At 37.8% G+C, this 21,183-nt stretch overlaps 1 protein-coding gene across 1 annotated transcript in view; it reads left to right on the top strand.

Annotated features, from left to right (window-relative positions):
• Positions 1 to 21,183, top strand: part of Sirt1 (NAD-dependent protein deacetylase sirtuin-1) — a 171,147-nt gene that overhangs the window by 28,400 nt on the left and 121,564 nt on the right. The window contains exon 2 of the mRNA XM_090379531.1: positions 14,794 to 14,952. Coding sequence (XP_090235657.1) covers positions 14,794 to 14,952 — 159 coding nt within the window. The remainder of the gene's footprint in view (positions 1 to 14,793; positions 14,953 to 21,183) is intronic.

Below are 21,183 nucleotides of genomic sequence, written 5' to 3'. Positions count from 1 at the left end.
AATCTCTTCATTTACTCTTGATGGTAGCTACATCTTTAATTAAATTCCAAATCGGTACACTGTTATCATTTAGCCGACCGGGCTAGCCGGGTGGGTAAAGTGCCTGACTGGCAACCCAAAGGTCATGGGTTCGAATCCCGCCTCGGGCTTGGATCAGAGAAAATGCAAAAACTTTGGGAGGTGCAATATGGCCACAGAAGCCGATGTGCCAACAACTATCAAAAAACAAAAAACACTTATCACTGCTACCTAGTGGTTCTTTTATCTGCAGATTCTTAATGCATGAATAATCATTGCTCATAATCAGATCAAGAGTATTACTCTCTTGTTGCTTCTCTGACATGCTGCTGTAGAAAACAATTATCCACGAAAGTCTTACTTGTCTGTGAGTGACAAATGCACAAGTTCCTGTCGGTATCTGGAAAGTTAAAAATTTCCCATTATAAGACATTATGGTTCACTGGCTCACTCCTATTTCTCTGTACAATTGTTCGTTGTACTTATCAGAGTTAATAGGCCACATTCCTATAACACCCTATAACATCCCTATAACACATTCCTACTATCATTTTTTCTTTCCCAGTGCTTATGTCACACCAAACTGACTCAACATTGCACTGGCCACCCATATGAATTGAATGCACTGCCTTAGATTTTATGTGCTTACTAAGAGCATGAACCCCCCCCCCCCATCCTATCTAGCCTTTTTATATACATTGTACTCCCCTTATTCAAATTCTACATCCCCTATGTCTGAGTGACACCACATGTCAGAAATCCCAGCAGTGCGTGCATTTAATGTCTTGACCAGCACTTTAAATTTATCAAGTTTACTCTATTTCTAGCATTGGTGTACATGCCAGTATACATGCACCTGTTCTTACTCTTAGTTACCCTAACGCAGTCCATGTATTTACTTGTTTCATGATGACTCTTAGCAGTTCTTGAAATCTCCAGCATCTTGCTTTCAAGGCTGCTGCATGTTCCAATGGAAGCAGTTGAAGAATCACTTTCACCTCATACACAGACTTAGGCTGTGTATGAGGTTAAAGTGATGAAAGGGAAAGACATAGACTAATAGATTAACAGTAGCCACAGGCTACTGTTAATCCTTTAGTCTGTGTAGCAGTTTTCCGACCCACCTAACACTGCCTCGATAGCATTAGCAAATATTCTTGCACCCTTTCTATTTAAGTGTATCCCATCCCTGTAGAAGGAGTTTCTCCTGTTAACAAACACTGACCATGCTAAGAAAAATTACACCCCATGACCCTTTGCAAAGTCTCTCCAAGGCTGAACTGATTGACAAGGCTCTCATCATATACTCTCTCCTATTGTGTTTGGGCAGAATTGCAGACACTATCTAACTTAACCCTAACTTGCAACTTTTTTTCAACATTGACCTGTACTTGTTAAGTAAGTCTGTATATCTCCTACTCTTAATGTCATTAGTGCCAATGTGCACAGCAACATCACCTTTTGTGCCCTTAAAAGTTGACATCTGCTGTACATCATCAACTTTTGTCCCTGGCACACATACCTTGGTCCTGTTCCACCTATTCTTTTTGCACAATATATTTCCTGTTTCCCTGACAATAGAGTCTCTGACAACAACTAGCTCCTGTGAGGCCAGCACATTGTTACACAGGAAATGTGCTTCAATAGTCTTTGCATTGACTCATCCCTTCAGTACAAATTCCTTGTGAATCACACCGTTTGTTGAAAAACATTATCAGCATTGTCATGATCCTGGACTTCTGTAAACAGAACTTTTCTTTGGTCTTTCGTGATGGTTTTGAAGTCCACTGCATGCTCTGATGCTTTGTCTCTAGGTTTTACTGAAACACCCAACATTCAACCCCAGTGACAATACAGTTCAGGAAATTAGTTTTGTCTTAACAAGTCTGAGATGAAGTCTTAGCATGATGACACTCTTCATTGCTTTTGCTTATCTATGAGGCCATATGAGACAAATTTTGTGCAACTCTTCCTTTTCTCTAAATCTTTATGTAGAATTTAATGAACCATGTCCTTATTCATATCCAGCTCATCAGCCATCATTCTGAGGGTCAAACGACAATCCCTTGCCACAATTTCCTGAACTTTTTTTAACTCTGTCCTTATTTTGAGAGGATGATGAACGTCCACTTCTTGGGTCATTGTTAACATCCTCACTTCCATCTTTTAGTCACTTATACCATTGAAACATACTGGTATAACTTAACAATTCATCACTATAAACAGATTTTAACATTTCTTATGTTTTATATTTTTCCAGTTTAAAGCAAAATTTGATATTCATTCATTACTCGTTGCAAAATCGTGACATGGAATTTAATGTTGCTAATGAAATGCTAATGAAACTGGTTGTTACTTGCAGCGTGTGAACCTAATGAACAGTCTCTCTACCACCATCTCTTGGAGGAAGTTTGAACTGCAACATACCACTTCTCATTATTTTAAAACTCATTGAAGTTGACTACAACAGCACCAGGCTGGGAACTTTATTGTCACACCTCGTATAATGCTGAGGTAGTGCAAATTTCATCAGTCGGCAGTGCATCATTTTCAAATTTTATATGAACAAATTTGCAGTACTTATTGGTGTCATTAAAGATAAATACATGAAGCAAGGGATGCTCTTCAGCATCAGTTTCAGTGGGAGGAGCTACCAGAGGCTATTATGAAAGAAGAAAGAATTGATGTACAGTAGTCTTTGGTTGGGGAACTGACAAGTGCACAACAAAGCTTGAAATTTAATAAATTATCCCAAATCATTTGTGGTATTTTAACAGTTCCTCACAGCAATACTAAATATGAGAGAATATTTAGCCAGGTTAGAAAAACAAAAACTGATTCAGATATCTTGCTGGTGAATATTTGAAAATTATTTTGACAGCCAGGTCTAGACAGCAATGATGCCATTTTTAATGCATAAAACTTTTTGAAACATTTCAGATTCAACATTCCTGAAGAGGTTCAAATCCTGCAACTTGAATCAAAATCATTTGATATCTAATATTTTGCAAATGAAGTTTAATTTCTAGTGGCAGTTTGGATTTAAAAAAAAAAAAAAAAAGAAACTCTCCTTTTTTGGGAAGAAAAAAAAGTTTTTTTTTTTTTTTTCAAAAAAACTGCTTTTTGCAAAAAATCTTCTGTTTAGGATAAGACCTCCTTTTCCTCCTGCATTTCAAATCCCTGATCTTTAGTTTTTTGAAAGTCAGAAGTTGGCAGCTATGCATCTGTTTGCCACATGGGACTGACATCCCCCAGAAAATCTTGATGATTTGATTATGTAGTTGCCATATCCTGTCTTGCTTCTTAAAGATTTCAATGGACAAACCGTGTGGGGCAGTGCTGACATTAATGGGAGATACCCCTCCCATTAATGTAATGTATCATAAAATGTATGTTTACTGACAGTGATCTCTCCTATCTAAATGTGGGATCTAACAGCTTCTGTCTACTTATACATTTTCTGCCATTGATTTTTCTGTTTGGTCCCCTTTTCTCTTCCCTTCACCTACTTGGGAGGTCACGATTGGTCAAGCTGACTGGAATGCCTTCCACCATATAGTACAGTTTGACATTACTACAGTCAATCAGGAGCCTATCGGTGGTGCAGTGACATAAATCGCAAAAAGCAGCTGAAATTACAGTTCCTAAACACATCTGTTTTTCACCATGGTGGAAGGCAGAATGCACAGAGCAGAAAACGAAGCTTGGTAAGTATTCCAAAGATATCCTACCATGTCTAATCTCATAGCATTAGCATTAGTTGAGACATATGATGCAAGAAAACCAGCCTTTACAGCATCAGCCAAAAAAAAACCCTTTCCATTTCACCATCCAGTCACTCCAAATCTTTGTCTAGTTCAGTCTTAAATTTATTTAAGCTATCAACTTTCACAATAGATGGAAGTCTAAAAATTGCATGTGCTAAAATAAAGCACACTGTACTTATTCACTATAAGAACCAATAGGAATCATGGATTCCTTTTGGTTTATTTCAGCTTTACTTCTATTATCCAGCCAGCCAATACTAAGGCAGTCTAGGGGAAAATACACATTATGCCATTTATCAGCCCTGAAATATAATGGATGTGCTGTTGCATATTCAACTGCCATAGGATATCCATTTTCCAACATCTTTTGCCAACATCATTGTACTTCCCAGAGTTCCTAGTCTTGAAGCAGAGAAAAAAAAAAATTGTGTGTGTGCCGTGGCGAGCATGCATAGTGGAAGTTAAGTGAAACTTCTTTACAATCTTTTCAAATCTTTTTATTATTTCAATGTTCAGTGGTTTAATTATTTTACAGTTGTTTTACTAGTTTATTACAAAGTTTTTACAGACCTCTCTGTACTCAGTGGAGGTGGTTTCAGTGCTTGTATTACACGTATACGTGCTCTATATGCCTTACAACGCTCACTATTGGTCTTCAGCATGTTGAATTATAAATTTTTTTCCATCGAAATTTTTTAAGTAATACGGTAGAGAATGACAAAATAAATATTTTGGTTTTTAAATCTTTAAAATTGGACTGCTAGAAGCTGAGATATAGCGATTCAAAATGTAAATGCAACACGAATGCAAGCTACACCATGGCCGCACTGTAGGAGTACTGATTGTGTCATGTGTCTCTGCTACATATGGTACCGCATTGCTTGTGCCTGGTATGGAGTGGTACAGTGGTAGGGATGATGAATAATTTCATGTCGCATTTTCGTGGAAATTTTTGTCAATCCAAGGATGCAAGTTGTGCTCCCATATGTAAACTGCCTGGGGTGTGCCTAAAGAAGTTTCACTTCAAAAAATGCAGGCTTGTAAATCAAAGGGTTTTTACCCTTACAATATGCCATTTGTTATACAAGAATTAAAAACAGTTCTAACTCTCAATAAGGCAAATGTTCTCGGACTAGATGATACTAATTATAAAATGATCAAACACCTTTCACCAAAATCCATGCATCACAGCAGGTGATTTGTAGATTTTGTTGAAATAGAAACCTCTGCAATATAGAACTCATCTGCTTGTAAGCAGATGATTTCTATATCACAGAGCCTTTTTTAAGGAGCAGTTTCTGGATTCCTGGTATAGGGCAATCATCCTTGCCTTTGCTAACTCAGGAACAGATCCTTAAGTTCTAACTACCTCTTCCTGTTGCTCTAGTTAACTGTTTGCACAAAATCCTGAAAAGAATGGTCAATGTTCATCTTTGTAGGGCTTCTAGGAGCAAATAACCTCCACTCCAGTATGCAGTGCAGCTTTTGATTGAACAGGTCCACGTTGGACTATTTAATTACAGCTAGCAACATCTATTTGGGGATGCTTTCATAAAACAAGAGTGTATACAAACAGCTAGTCAGAGCAATTTTTTAAAGACCTTTATAGACTAGTCTTGAGGTTACCTCCCAGTTTTTATTAAGAACTTTTTATGCTTTCAGTCATTCCAAGTTTGTGTAGAATCTTCCTTTTGGTCTTTCTGTCAAGAGGAGAGATTACCTCAAGGATCAGTTTTGAGTGTTACGTATTTTGCCATCAAAGTGAATTCCATTTGAGAACAGTTTTCCTTCAACTATACAGTGCCATATTTTCCCAGTCATGCAGTATGCAAGTCACTGAAAGACAACTGAAACAAGCCATTGATTGCTTCAACTTCGGGCAGTATCTAATGGTTTCGAGTTCGTTCTTTAAAATGCCTTTTGTGTAAATTTTTTCTGCAAGCATAATCTTCATCCTGAATCTGAATTGTGAGGCCCAAGCAATATATTATTCTAGTAGCATCAGACACAAAATTCTTAGGGCTCATATTTAATGAAAAGTTGATGGTCACATAGCTTTATGCTCTCTTTGCATTGCAAGGTGCAGACCAATGCACCTTGCTATGCTTATGTCATGCACTTGTGCATGACATAAGATCATTGATCTCAAGTATATTGTATTCTCAGGTACATTAGATCATTGATCTCAAGTATATGCATCCAAAATGATGTACTTTCAGTTGTATTCCATCCATAATCAGACTATCCTTGTTGCTACGGGAGCATGCCAAATATCCCCTATTCACAGTCTGTATGCAGAAACAAATGAGCTGTCATCATTGCTTTGACAGAAGTTCTCATTATGCTTTCAGACTGAAATTCCTGCCAGATCCCCTGACTTGAACATCCATTTTCAAGCCATAATTAAGAATACCTTTATAATATTCATTAGACTGCCAAGATCATTTGATATTTACATCCAGGAGTTATTGAGATTTACATATTACAGTAGACAAGGTTGTTCAGTCACTTCATAAGGGGGGGGGGATCTATTCTGCCCTCTGTCTACTTTTAGGTCTGTTTGGCACATAAATCCAAACATTCGAACTGCTTGCCAATTTATACAGGTGGCATGTACATCTGTGGGATCTGACCTCTTTCCAGACCACTACTTTATCTGAGCAGGTTCTCCATGAATGCAGCAGATACACTGTGGAGTTGCACATTATGGGGTTGGCCTTGAAGCACACACAGGAACTTACTACTTCTGTTGGTTTATTGTATATACAGATTCTTGTATATCAGTGATGAGGTATTCAACGTGCTCGGTCCTGTCCTGGGTTCAGCAGATGATATGTTCTCTTTAAGAATTTGTTATCCACTTCTGCTGGCTACAGTACCAATCAAGTCATTTTTCCTGGGAAAAATGATTTGGCTGATATTTTAGCCAAGTTGGCAGTTCTAACAAATAAATATTAGTCCCTTATACTAACTGCCAGCAAATAATATGCAATACACTGAATTCCCAGTGGCAAAATTCGTGGCATAGACAGACTAATGACATATCACCCTCTAATCAAAACTCGGTAGTCTACTCTGTGCTGGAATTGTAAGAGGAAGTTGTTCTTGTTTGGCACTGCCTAGGACATAGTCATCTTACACATTCTTTTCTGCTGATGGTAAGGGCTCTCCTACATACAAGTCCCTAGACACCATTTTAACTATCCAACATACTTGACAGCAAATTTTTTAATGTATTTTGGTTTGCAATGTGTCTTGTATAGGAATCCATGCATTTGATTAACAGTTAAAAGTCTCAGTTAATGATATAGGTACAGTAACATTTGGGCATTATTCTCAGCCAAGAAAATGCTTGTAAGCCATGTTGTCATCATTTTTGGCCCATCACCGTGCTCTGAAGTGCTACATGTCAGTGTTTGGATCCTTGTGTGGGCAAAAATTCCCCCTTCCCCCAGATTTTTGTAAATTTTTTGTGCTTTTATTAAATTAAATCAGTAGTCATGATCCTAAAAGTAAGTGTGAAAGAGAAAATCAAGAGAAAATTTCTGTGCAGATGAAGCAAGAAATAATTTTGAAACACAAATAAACACTGGTTAAAGTAAATGTACTCCATAAGCGAGTATGACATCATGCAGTCTGCAATTTTGACAATCAATAACCCTGTGAGTGGCACCTAAAATGTAGAAAAAATGATGGTGGGTCACTTGATAGGTGTCTTAACTTTTTTGTTTTAATTTCTTAAAAATATATATATATATATTTTAATTCCACTTAAACGATGCTAATATTTCATCTCTTCGTAATGGATTATAGTACTTATTTTCTGTACATTTTATTTTATGTAAGTCTTTTAGACATAAAGTAGAAACATTAATCTTGTAGTTGCTTCCATTTTTCAGTTTAAGAGACTGTTAATGAGTAAAATTTCAAATGTGCACATGCATATATTTCTTCTTACTGAGTATTTAAATAATAAAAAGTAAAAAGTTATATATATTCAACACAATTAGTTTATTTCAACTTTGGCATGCTTTACAGCGCATGAAATTTGAAACTCTGTACCTTGCTTCTCACAGTGTAGTGGCCAATTTAAGAGAATACTGGGTTTCATTTCACTGTCTTTGATATATGAAAACAATAATAAATCTTATTTGATCCAGCCAAACAACTAGGATAAGGCTAAATGTTTATTGAATTAGTAGGAGAAGAAAAACAAGTAACCCGAAACTATAAGGAACTTCCATCTGTGTTGTAGAAGTGGGTTGTTTGAATAAATTGACGGAAGAACTAAGCAAACTATAAGAGAGGCTGGATAGGTGATGTGGAAAGTGTGTGGGTAATTTTTTTTTTTACTAATATCATATAAGTTTGCTTTCTTGCATTAGCCAACGACTGGTCGGTTTCTCTGTGAAAATATATAAAATCTAAATGAATCACTTCAGAAATTGTTGCAGTAAAAGTTTGACTATATTTAGGAAAGTAGAAAAAAAAATTCGGATTTCTAATCATTAATTAATGGTTAACGTGGGGATGATATTTTGAAGGGTCACCTGTCAGGTGACCTGCCACTACCACTGGGTTAAACAAAAGGATGCATTTAAAACATCAAAAGTAAAGGATGCTTCTACCAGAGTCAAAGGGAAGGGAATTAATTGTAGGAATGGAAAAACTGTTAATGCTATAGATTCATGAAGAAATGAAAGTTGAATGTGCGAGTGCCAAGTTTATTTGTGAAGGCTTAAACTATTTAGGATTACTTAAAACACCCCACCATGACTTATGGAAGTGAAACTTGGGCATTCACCAAAAGAATGGAAGAGAAGCTGAAAAGTACACAGTGAAGAATGGAACCAATTATATTAGGAAATAGACTGTTTGATAAGAAGAGAAACACATGGATTAGGCAGCAAACACAAGTAAAGGACATTCTTATCAAAACTGAAGAACTGAAATGGATTTGGGCAGGACACATAGCTCGAAGACATGATGACAGATGGACTAAGAAAATAACAGAATGGTACCCAAGAGGAGCTAAAAGAAAACCTTGATGACAACAACAGAGATCGACACATGAAATTCAAGAGTTCACGGGTAGTAAATGGATGGCTGTTGTACAAAACAGAAGGAACTGGAAAGCTGCTAGAGTGGTTTTCATCCTGCAGTGGATTGAAAATGGCTGATGATGATGATGAAGAAAACATAATGCTCCTCAGTCATCTGATTCCAAGTTTGAAGAATTTAGAGGTATGGTTTGATAATTTTAAAAGTGATCTGAAGTTAAAAAGATAAGCATGATGAAGCTGCAAGTGTTGATAAAGAGGCAGCAGAGAAATTTATGAATGAGTTTTGTGAGTTGATGGTAGAGGAACCCCATCTTCCTCATCAAGTGTTTGTTATGGGTAAGACTAGCCTTTTTCTGAAGAAGATTCCAAAGAGAACCTAACGTAACTAAGACTGAAGCTGCTTTCCAAGGCATAAAACCTCTGTAGGATAGGTTACATTTGCTGGTAACTTTAAATTAAAGCCCATGATTATTTATTTCTGAAAATTCCAGGGAGCAAAAGGTTATTAGAAGTGAACTGGGGGTCTACAGGAAATCCAGCTCCAAGGAATAGGTGACCAGGCAGCTTTTTATTGCCATTAAAACTTTTGGTCTAGCTGCAAAGAATACCCGATCACTAACAAGCTGGCATTAAAGATTCTTCTGTTTTGGGCAATGTATCCTGCCATGATCTTGAACTCATTGCTTCTTTGGAATACAAATTTGATTTCAACAAAGTGATATTTTTGCCAGCCAACATTACGTCTTTGATCCAGCCAAAGAAGTGAAGTTGTTCAGAAGCAGTGATATGGTACGAACTGAAAAATTGGAAGATAAAGTTTATCATCCTGCAGGCTATAAGAAACAATTCTGTAGCATTCAGGCTAATATTGATTGAGAAGTCACCTCTCTTGGGCAATCTATGGAACTTGAAGTGAATGATGAGGATGCTGAAGATCTGGTTTAGTCTCATTGAAGTGATCTCACCACCAGAGACCTGTAATAGTTGGAGTCTGTGATTGAACATGACATTGGAGAAGGGGAAAAGAGCAGGATGATCAGTATGGCAACTGTAGAGGTCAAATAAATTTTGTATCATTGGAACCAGGCAAAGAGATTGGCTGCAAGACATTACTCCATAGAGCTAATAGAGCTTGTCAGCTGCCATTGTGAAGGCACTGCCATGTTTTACTTCAAAAAGCTATTGATGCGCAGTATTGGCTACAACACAGATAAGGTTGGATAGATTTTTTTTGCCCGGAAGAAGCCAAGGTTGTAATTCCAGAAGTTATTATGGAAAAGACCTTCCTTCCTTCCAAAAATTAGTTTTCTACAACCTCAACTTCTCCATCAGCCCCTTAAGCAGCCCATCTGCTCAACTTTTACAGATCCTGTTGCAGTAGCATACTATCATTACTGTCATTAAAAACCCCACCAACCTTTGTAGGTTGGTGGGGTTTTTAATGACATTTAAATGGGGTTTTTCATCTGCAAACTTAGACATTAAACCTTATATACCTTCATCAATATCATTGATAAATACAGAAAACAACAGTGGTCCCAACACCAAACCCTGGTGGTCTCCACTAATAAATTACATTAGTCCACGAAGAGCAGTCCATTGATTATCACTCTCTGTCTTCTCCCACTCAACCATCCTTTTATTTATAGCAGCAACTTGCCCTTAATGCCATACTGCTCCAATTCGTACAGTAGTGTTCCATGTGCAACAGTATCAAAAGCTTTCCTAAAATCGAAGTACATGATATCAAAATTATTTTTGCATCCAGTTTCTTTGTGACCACATCATAGTATCCAATCAAATTTGTGAGACAGGACTTCCCCTTAACAAATCCATGCTTAATATCGAATTACTGTTGACACAGAGTGAAACAGAGACAGAATAAATTATGACAGTTTAATCATAGGAAACACATACGTATATTAGATTAGATACATACAAAAGCTTTCGGTTAATGTTGTTAACCTTAATCAGTCAAACTGACAGTTAAGAGTGGAACATGAGGGCGCATATTGCCAATCATGTACGTGGACTGCGTGATTAATTGTTGGATGTTTGGGCAACCCACCATGACATTGACCCACACCGCGATGTCGTGATTGTGGATAGGTCCCGCCACTACTGACGTCGCACCTGGTTGGAGTCGTTGAACATCACATGCTCTAATACCTCGGTCAACAGGAGCAGTGGAAGTCATGTCCAACCTATCATCGAAGCAACCATTTTGATTAATGACAAACGCTGGCAACGTCCACATGCATCACAGCCACAGGGTTCAACATCCAACAATTAATCACGCAGTCCATGTACATGATTGGCAATACATACCCTCATGTTCCACTCTTAACTGTCAGTTTGACTGAGGAAGGTTAACAACATTAACCGAAAGCTTTTGTATATATGTAATCTAATATATGTGTGTGTTTCTTATTATTAAACTGTCATAATTTATTCTGTCTCCGTTTTGCTGTGTCAACAGTAATTCGATATTAATAATGAATCCAGAGTGCACAGGCCTCTTTAATAAACATGCTGTGTCTGAACTATAACTGCAGTCTTGCCTAGATGATCCTGCATAACTTCCTTAACCAGTGCCTCCATTAATTTCCCTGGAACAGAAGTTAAAATAACAGGTCTGTAATTATTCATGTCACCCTTTGATCCCCTTTGTGAACTGGGGAAACATTTGCACATCTCCAGTCCATGGGGACCTCCCCCTGAGTCCAAGGAAGCTCACATAATTATGGCTAAGGGTTTGCTTACTTCCTTTGCTGCTTCCTTTAATATAACTGGATAGATCCCATCCACCCTAGGAGCCTTTCTTATGTTCAATTTCAACAATTTCTCCTCCAGTTTGCTCTCAGTTATTACAAAATCATTTAGCTCCTTGCCAGAGTTTGATAAACATCTGGCCTTCACCTCTCTGAATAATTCCCTTATGTGTGAATGTAGATAATTAGCTAATTGTTGCCTGAACTGTTCACTCCTAAGAAAGCACATCATATTAATTTTGGAATAAAATTTTATTTTATTTTAATTTTCTTAATCTGGTTGTGCAAAAGCATTATAGAAAAGCTACATAAACTCAGAGCAGGTTCACTTGATTGTTATGTGGAACATTGTGTTGAAGAAAGCAGTCTGTGTATAAAAAAAAAAATTAGCTTACTTTTGTTTCTTAGGTTATATATTTTACATCAGCATCTGAAGGCACTATTACAGTCTGTTGGAGAAGTGAAATGAGGTTATATTTGTATCACTATTCTAGAAAATACAGATTTTGTATAGATTTTGCATAATAATTAATGGATGCAATAAATGGATGCAAAATCCATTGAATAAACTTAATATAACTGTTAAGTTTGAATAAATTCTCTATCAATTGTATAAATTCTGCATCTGAAGCAAGTTAGAAGCAGTGATATTTCTGAAATTTTTAAATTTTTATTTTAATTTTTGCTTGCATGACACCTGCATACATGAAAAGTAATGCTGACACATTGACATCTCATTGGCATTACTGGTTTCAGTTTGCAACTATCTCTTCAATCTGGTATAATAATTAATATTTTAATTTCACTTAAATTTTTCAGTGAAATTTTCAGTTTCACTGAATCATTATTTGATCATGCCATGTTTTATTTTCAACTTTTAATGAGCCCAGTGTTTAATTTAAAATATTACAAAGGGCCTCCTTCCATTACCAGTCTCTGTCTTCTCCCACTCAACCATCCTTTAATCCAAGTTGCTACAATGGATAAAAGGATGGTTGAATGGGAGAAGACAGCGAGTGGTAATCAATGGATACTGCTCTTCATGGACTAATGTTAATAGTGGTGTTCCCCAGGGTTCAGTGTTGGACCCATTGTTGTTTTGTTTATTTATCATTGCTATTGATGAAAGTATATCAAGCTTAATGTTAAAGTTTGCAGATGATACAAAGGTTGCCAGGGTTGTTAATAACAGTAATGACAGTATGCTGCTGCAACAAGATCTGTAAAAGTTGGGCAAATGGGCTGAGAAGTGGCAACTGAAGTTTAACATTGACAAATGCAAAATACTGCATAAAAATCTAGCAGTAACCCCAGATAAATGTATGAACTGGGTGGTGTTACATTCAGGGTAGTGGAGAATGAAAGATACTGGGGGTTTTGACAGCAGTGGGAATAGAGATGAACAAAAGTTGCATCAAAAATAATGCAGTCACTGGTTAAAGAAGCAACACAGGATCATTTAGACAAGTCTCCAGTTATAGTTCAGATAGAACATGGGGTTGTTAAAGGAAAATCTTGTCTGACCAATTTGATTGAATACTGTGATGTTGTCATAAAGGAACTGGATGCAAAAAATAATTTTGATATCATATACTTGGATTTCAGGAAAGCTTGTGATACTGTTACACATAAAAGACTGCTGTACAAATTGGAGCAGTATGGCATTAATGGCAAGTTTCTGCTATGGATAAAGGGATGATTGAGTGGGAAAAGACAGAGTGGTAATCAATGGAACCTGTTCTTTGTGGACTAATGTTATTATTGGAGTCTCTCAGGGTCTGGTGTTGGAACCATTGTTGTTTTCTATATTGATGAAGGTATTTCAAGCTTAATATCAAAGTTTGCAGATGATACAAAGGTGGGAAGGGTTGTTAATAACAGTATGCTGCTGCAACAGGATCTGGAAAAGATATGCTGAAAAGTGGCAAATGAAGTTTAACATTGACAAATGCAAAGTACTGCATATGGCTAGTAGTAACCCCAGAGAAATATACCAACTGGGTGGTATTACACACAGGGTAGTGGAGAATGAAAGAGACCTGGGGTAATTGTGCAGTCAAATATGAAGTTCTCTGAGCAGTGCAGAGAGGCTGCTAGAGTAGGTCATGGGGTATTGTTAATGATATACAGGCATTTTGTGAGCAGTGATAAGGAGGTGATTATCCATGTGTATAAGGCAATGGTCAGGCCACACCTTGAGTACTGCTTACAGGTCTGAAAGTCCCATTTTAGGAAGGATGTAGAGTTGCTAGAACGAGTACGGAGAAGGGCAACAAGACTAGTGAGGAGAACAAAGGGGTACTCTTACGAAGAAAGGCTTAAGTTCTGTAAATTGCAGTGTCTGGAGACTAGGCACCTGCGAGGCAATCTGATTGAGGTGTGTAAGGCTTTGAATGGATAGAGCTGGTTCAATGCTGATGGGATTCTTCCTCTTTTTCAGATTACAAACCTGAAGGAGCATAAACTGAAATTGAGGAAAGACAGTTGTCTAATAGATGTGCTGACATTTTCCTTTAGCCAGCGGGTAATTGATTGCTGGAACAAATTTCCATCTATTGTTGTGGAAATTGATAGCTTAAATAAATTCAAGGCAGAACTAGACAAACGTTTGGAATGAATGGATGAAATGGCAAGGGTTTTTTTTTTTTTTTTTTTTGGCTGATGCTGTATAAGCTCTTTCTTGTATCATATGCCTCTACTAATGCTAATTAACGTAGTCAAATTGACTTTCTCTCTGAAAGCACATTTTCAAATTACAATAGCAAAGTGTTTGCTCCAACAATAATTACTTCGCTATTTTACTCATGATTGGTAAGAGTGCAATGGGTCTGTAGGACCTTAGGTCCTTCAGTTTTATTTTATTCTTTAAAAAGGATTTTCAAATTAGTAGTCTTCTGTGGTATAGGAAAAACTGTCCTTGAGACGTTTATTAAATATTAATAATAACATACCAAATGATACTTTTGGCAGTTCTTTTGTTTTCAGCCTCTGGTGTTTTTTGAATGATGATTGTTGTGGCCCTATTAGTGAGTATATTGAAACTTGCCTGGAATACACACAATTTACAGTGATGACACACTTATTCTTCCTTCCTTATCTTAAAACAACCAAACCTTCCCTGTTATGTTTATTGCAGAATTACCATTCATGAAATTTATCTGTTATATCTTCCAGAAGTGAGTTCTTCAAGCGATCCCTCTAGTGACATTTATGGAGGTGACTCTGGATTTCATGATTTGACTCCACCATCTTCAGCTGGATGCATTGACTCCACATCTGTAGAAAGTAAAAATCAAACTATTATATATGAAAAGTATGCAGACATACTACGAGGTGAGTTTTGCAAAAATTAAGCTATTACGGTGAGCTTTCCTCCCCAATTTAAGAACTTTCAATCTTATGAACAAAAAATTTTTACACAGCACATTCATTCAATTTATAAACTCATGTTTCAGTTTTATGACCTTTTTCGCAACTTCCTAAGACACCATCTTTTGAAAGTAATGCGAGTAAGAATGAAATATTTCCAGTTTTATGTATAGTATTTAACATATACTATTTTAGAAAGTTTCTTTACCCTCAAGTTACTTACTCCATTTTGCTATGGTAAATTATATTTTATTTGGTAATTATTTTAATTGTTCAGTCATAAATCTAAAAAAAGAATGGGCTTGGACTGTTATCAGAACAGTTATGCTCTGTGTATTTTGTCATAAAATGTGACCAAGTAATCAACTTCCATAAGATTTTATCTTGTTTATAATAACCTGTAAGATTTATATATTGCCTTGCTTGTAAAAACAATTAAGTGCATGTCTCTAATAAGTATGACTAAACAAAGCAGTAATAACAATGACTTGTTATTACTGCTCAGATCACCTTACATTTGCTCTTTCAACATGAGATTTGCATCATGAATAAAGATTTTTTGATAAATGAGAGATATGTTACTAATATAGAGATCATCTATGTGTTTAACAATTTATTATAATTAAATTTGTGGATTTTGTAAAAAGTTTTTATAATTAAAATTTACTGCTAAAGTAATTAGTGCCATCAAGCATAGGATAAATGCATCTGGTGAGATTGGTAGACCAACTCTCTTGGTGGCATATGATGCAAGAAAGCAAGCCTACAAAGCATCAGTCCAAAAAAAAAAAAAAAACCCTCCCACATCACCTGCTCCAATAATTTGTCTAGTTCTTCCTTGAACTTATTCAAACTACCCATTTCTACAACAACAGATAGAAGTTTGTTCCAACAATCAACCACTCTGTAGCTGAAGGTAGAACTTCACACACCTGTCCTGCAACCATCCTTCCTCAATTTGAATTTATGATCTTCACATGTGTAGTCTGAACAAGAGGATTTTTGCTCCTCATGTGTGTAGTCTGAATGAGCTTGCCATTGAGCTTGCTCAATCCATTAAAAGCCTAAATATCTCACTCAGATCACCTCACAGGTACCTATTCTCCAGGTGCTGCAATTTTCATAACTGAAACTTTTCCTTTCATTCTCTTCACCAGTCTTATTGTCCTTCTCTGCACGTATTTCAGAATATCGACAGCCTTCCTAAAATGAAGCCCCCAGACCTGTATGCAGTACTCAAGATGTGACTTAACTATTGCCTTATACAATGGGATAATCACCTCCTTATACCTGCAAGCAAAGTTTTTGTATATCATAGACACAAATCCAAGAGCTGTCCTGGGAGTCTGCCTGCATTGCTTAGACAACATCATTGTGCAGTCATCTGACTGCACCAGTACCCTAGGTAATTTTTGTTTTCAACTACCCTGAGTAGTACCACACAGTTGGTATGTTAATTTGGTATTACTACTACCCATATGCATCATCTTGCATTCATCAGTGTTAAACTGCAACGACCATTTCTCAGGCCATATGCCTAATTTTTTAGATCTTGTTGCAGTAGCTTACCCTTATTACTGTCATTAACAAACCTGCCATCCTCTGTATCATCTGCTCTCTTCATCATCATTAATAAATATAGAAAATAACAGTGAAACCAGTACTGAACCTTTGGAGGACTCCACTAATAACATTAGTCCACGAAGAGGAGTGTCCATTAGTAACTATTCAGTCTTCTTACGTGACATGGTGCATTATAACCATAGTAGTTTTTCTGCCATTGAAAACCAAAACAAACCAAACCAAGACATAGCAGTAACTTGCCCTTAATGCCACACTGCTCCAACCTCGGAAATGCAACCTCCCAGGCGTATGCGGATGACCTTGTCCTGACACTGGCAGAAAACTCCAGGGCACAGCTGGAAAACACAGCAAACCGGGCACTCGCCATTCTACAACAATGGGCTGATGAAAATAACCTGAAGATGTCATCCACTAAGACAAGCTCCATCCTACTTCAGGGAACCCTGGACACCAGGAGACCCCCCCCCCAAATAAAAGTACAAGGAACCACCGTCAGGCTGACCACAGAAATGAAATTTCTTGGGGTTGTCCTTGATAGAAACCTATCCTTCACTCCCCACCTTAACTATCTCAGAAATAAAATCAGAAATTACTCGTCACTATTTGCAAGAATCACCCGCAAGGACTGGGGCATAAAGAAGAAAATCCTTGCTCTTTTTCACAAAACTGTGTTCCTGCCAGTCATCCTCTATGCCTCGGGTGTCTGGTACAAGAAAGCAACCACTGCAGCTAATAAAAGAAAACTAGAAACCATACAGAGGTACATCTTGCTGACTATCTCACGAGCTTGCAACACAGTGAGTACACACGTGCAGTACACACGCGCTTCAGGTGCTCACGGGTGCCCTCCCCTTGGACCTGGAAGTGATTCGCAGTGGACTCCTCTACAGCCTTTCCAGAGACATACTGGATACCTGCCTAAATTTCACATTAAACGTAGCCAGCGAACCAAAAATAGAGAAAAGAAGACTAACTGTACATCTCCAACAAACCTGGCAAACACGGTGGCAAAACTCAACAAAAGGGCACATAATGCGAAAATTCCTCCCAACTGTCTCAGCTGTATACCCAAAATACCCAAACTGGCTCTCCCCAGGATTGCTGGCCACGTACCTCCTAACTGGCCACGGCGCCATCAGATTCAAACTAATGACCTTTGGACTGAGCAACACTGCTCTCTGTCATTGTGGCTTAGTGGGAGCATTTAATGTACCACTGCAAGCTTTATGAAGACCTCCGATGCCGACGAATTACATTATGTACCAGAGAATCAAGAGGAACGCTTACTGGAGGAGGAGCACAGCTACAAAGCACTGGCAAACTTTGCACAAGATCTTTTTGACAGAAGGCGTACTCTTCTGCCCCTACAGCCACAATAGCGATTCTCAGGCCCACAATACATGACTTTGCAAACAACAACCATATAAGGTGCACGGACAGTCACCATCAAGACAATCCACAAAGGGATTGCATCCCAGGAAGAAACAGCAAAAAAAAAAAAAAAAAAACACCAGGACTCGACAAACTCGGATCCAACAAATGGACGAGGATCCAATAACTAATAACTAATGACCGTAACTCCAGACAGATCAGAGACATAAGTAACCACAGACTGGACTAAATACCCACAACTATGGACCTGACTAAGGCACCTGTCCTACTGACAACCACAGACAGGAACCTACACACGAATGGGATAACTAGGACCCAACCAAGGACCTGACTCAAGCAGACATGCAGCCACCAGGCCATACGGCGACCTGTGCCGGCTCTCTTGCCGGGCACACTTTCCTCCCTTCCCTGGCAGAGGGGATGGCGACAGCCTTCTTGTTGCCTCCCCCCTGCCATCCCACATCTTTCTCTCTGGTGGGGCATGGGCATGCCCCACTGGCACATGCTGGGGTCGTCTACTCTATTGATCCCAGTCTTTCCTAGCTATTCCCCCCCTAGCCTTCAGTCTCCTCCCCTCTCTATCTGTATGCCAGTGCAAGACCCACACCAAAATTCTAGCTTCTTTAAATTATTTCGCCCTCTCCTCGGCCATTAAATTTTTAAATGCAACCCCTTCAAACCGGGAAACGTATGTGATCAACATACAACGTGCAAAATGTTTTTTTTTTTTTTTTTTTTTTTTTAAGGTCCTAGCCACTGAAATCTCAGGAAATTAGGTGGCAGGACCTGCCAGAGTAAATTAATTATAATACTGGTGTACCTGGTCTACCTCCACGGGGTGAAAGTGGGGCAACGTTGGGCCTCAGTAGTGGTCCAGCGGCTAAATGACCAGATGAACAACGACACTACATATGAACAATATCTATACACTTTTAAATCTCTGGCATTTCCAGCAAACTGGCACACCCATCACAATGTAAACAACGCGGAGATGGGGGAAACCCCTGGTGCCGTATGACCCTAAATACACTTTACATTTTACTGCTCCAATTTTACAGCAGTCTTTTATGTATAATAGTATCAAAAGTTTTCCTGAAATCCAAGTCTATGATATCAAAAGTATTTTTTCATCCAGTTCCTTTGTTACTGCATCATACTATCCAATCAGAATGATCAGACAAGATGACCCTTAACAAATCCATGCTGTGACTGTATTATAATTATATTCCTGTCTACGTGGTCCTGTAATACTTCTTTAACCAGAGACTCCATTATTTTCCCTGGACCAGAAGTTAATAGGTCTGTAATTACATATTTCACCTTTTGATCCCCCCCCCCTTTGTGAATTAACAAATACATTTGCATATCTCCAGTCCATAGAGACTTGCCCCTGATTCTAAAGATGCTCTCTTAATTATGACTAAGGGTTTGCTTATCTCCTTGTTGCCTCCCTTGATATAATTGGATCATACCCATCCACCCCAGACACATTTTTTTATGTTAAGTTTCAACAGTTTTCTCTTCCTCTTTTCATCTCAGTTATCAAAAATCATTTAGCTTCCTGTTGGATTTTGTTGAACTTCTGGGATGCCCTCCCTAAAGAACTCCTCATGCATGAATGTAGATAAAAAATACCTATTTGGTTTGTTGTTGTTGTTTGGTTTTTAGGAGCATTAGCAACTAAGGCCGTATTGCTCTGGGAATATGTGGTGGTCATTCCCTGACCTTTCCGCATCCTCCGTATTTGGTGGTCACGGGCTCAAACCCCGGTCTAATCAAGAAGCGTGTGCTACGCACTGCTGCTCCTGCCCACCTGGCTACTGAGGTGCCTTCGGTTTGTCAGAAACCCGAACAGTGTCATAAACAGTTAAACCACTAACATGAAGTGGGCCAATGTGATTCAGCTCTTTCTCTCTTTCTACTGTTAATATAAATAAATAAGTCTTAGCTGCTTTTCTTAGCATTCTTTTCCAGAGACTTCTTGTAATCTGCCTTAGTTTTCTTAACTTCCTTTGTGACTTGATTATGGACTACTTTATATCTACCATAGGCTTCGGTATCACATGATAATTTATATGAATCCCATGAATTTTTCGTCTCTCCCACAAGTCTCTTCAGTTCATCTGACATCGATTTAGGTCTAAGCCTGGAACGATATTTGTTAGTTAGTATATGAAAATTCTAGTAGCTTCTATGATTACTTCACTGAATTCTTCCTAATTAGAATTTGCTGTTCTGTTGGCAGCATCATCAGCTGGTCTCACTGTATAGGTTTTAAAAACTGTCTGAGACCACTGTAGTCAGCCTTATGAAAGCAAAAGCCCTTCCCTTTACCCTGAACAGTAGTTATTTATTTAACTAAATCCAACATCAGTAAACTGTGATCACTGCAACCCAAAATGTCTTTTGCATGCAGGTTCTTAATGCATGAAGAATTGCTGATAAAATCACATCAGGAGTATTGCTTTCTCTTGTTGCCTGTCTAATATGCTGCTGTAGGAAAGTCATCCATTAAATCCACAAAAGTCTTGCTAATGTGAGTAACCATCCCACAAGTTCCAGACTTTATCTGGAAAGTTAATTTCTCCTCTGTTTCTCTCCATATAGGTGTTTGTTATACTCATCACAGTCATTAGGCCTATAACACACTCCTACTCTCATTTTTTGTTTTCCCAGTACGTAAATCATACCAAACTAACTCAACATTGCCTTAGATTTAATATGCTTCTTAACTAAGATCATAACCCTTCCCCTCCTGTCCTGTCCTCTGTATGTATAGAATGCCGCTTAATTATTATAGTCTGAATATAATGAATTAAAAAAAAAAAATTTTTTTTTTTTTTTATGGAAACCCCCATACACAAAAAGTATTAGAATCTTTAGTACTTAGTACCGTACATGGATTGAAGGTTGGGAAAATAGAAGATACTTGTCAATTATACCCTTGGAATCACCAACACTTTCATCTAATGCAGTATTTCTTCTTAAAACAAAATATTCATGAAACTTTCCATCTTTCTTTCTATTCTTTTTTTCTTTGGTTGGTTTAAATCATCTTATATCATTGCTTGCTCAGAGTGTGTCAGTGAAATTATTAATGTAGGAATGAAATCTTTTTTTCTGCACTCCACCTTAAAATTTCTTTCTTCACCTAAACCTCCATTTTGAAATAAATGTGTGAAAGCTGTTCAAGATAAGAATATTACGTATTGCAATCGG

The sequence above is a fragment of the Mastigoproctus giganteus genome, chromosome 8 (assembly GCF_048544385.1).
Source record: "Mastigoproctus giganteus isolate SK-2022 chromosome 8, ASM4854438v1, whole genome shotgun sequence".
NCBI classification, from domain to species: Eukaryota; Metazoa; Arthropoda; class Arachnida; order Uropygi; family Thelyphonidae; genus Mastigoproctus; species Mastigoproctus giganteus.
Note: the sequence above shows the minus strand (reverse complement) of the source record. Positions and strands in the feature narration are given on the sequence as shown.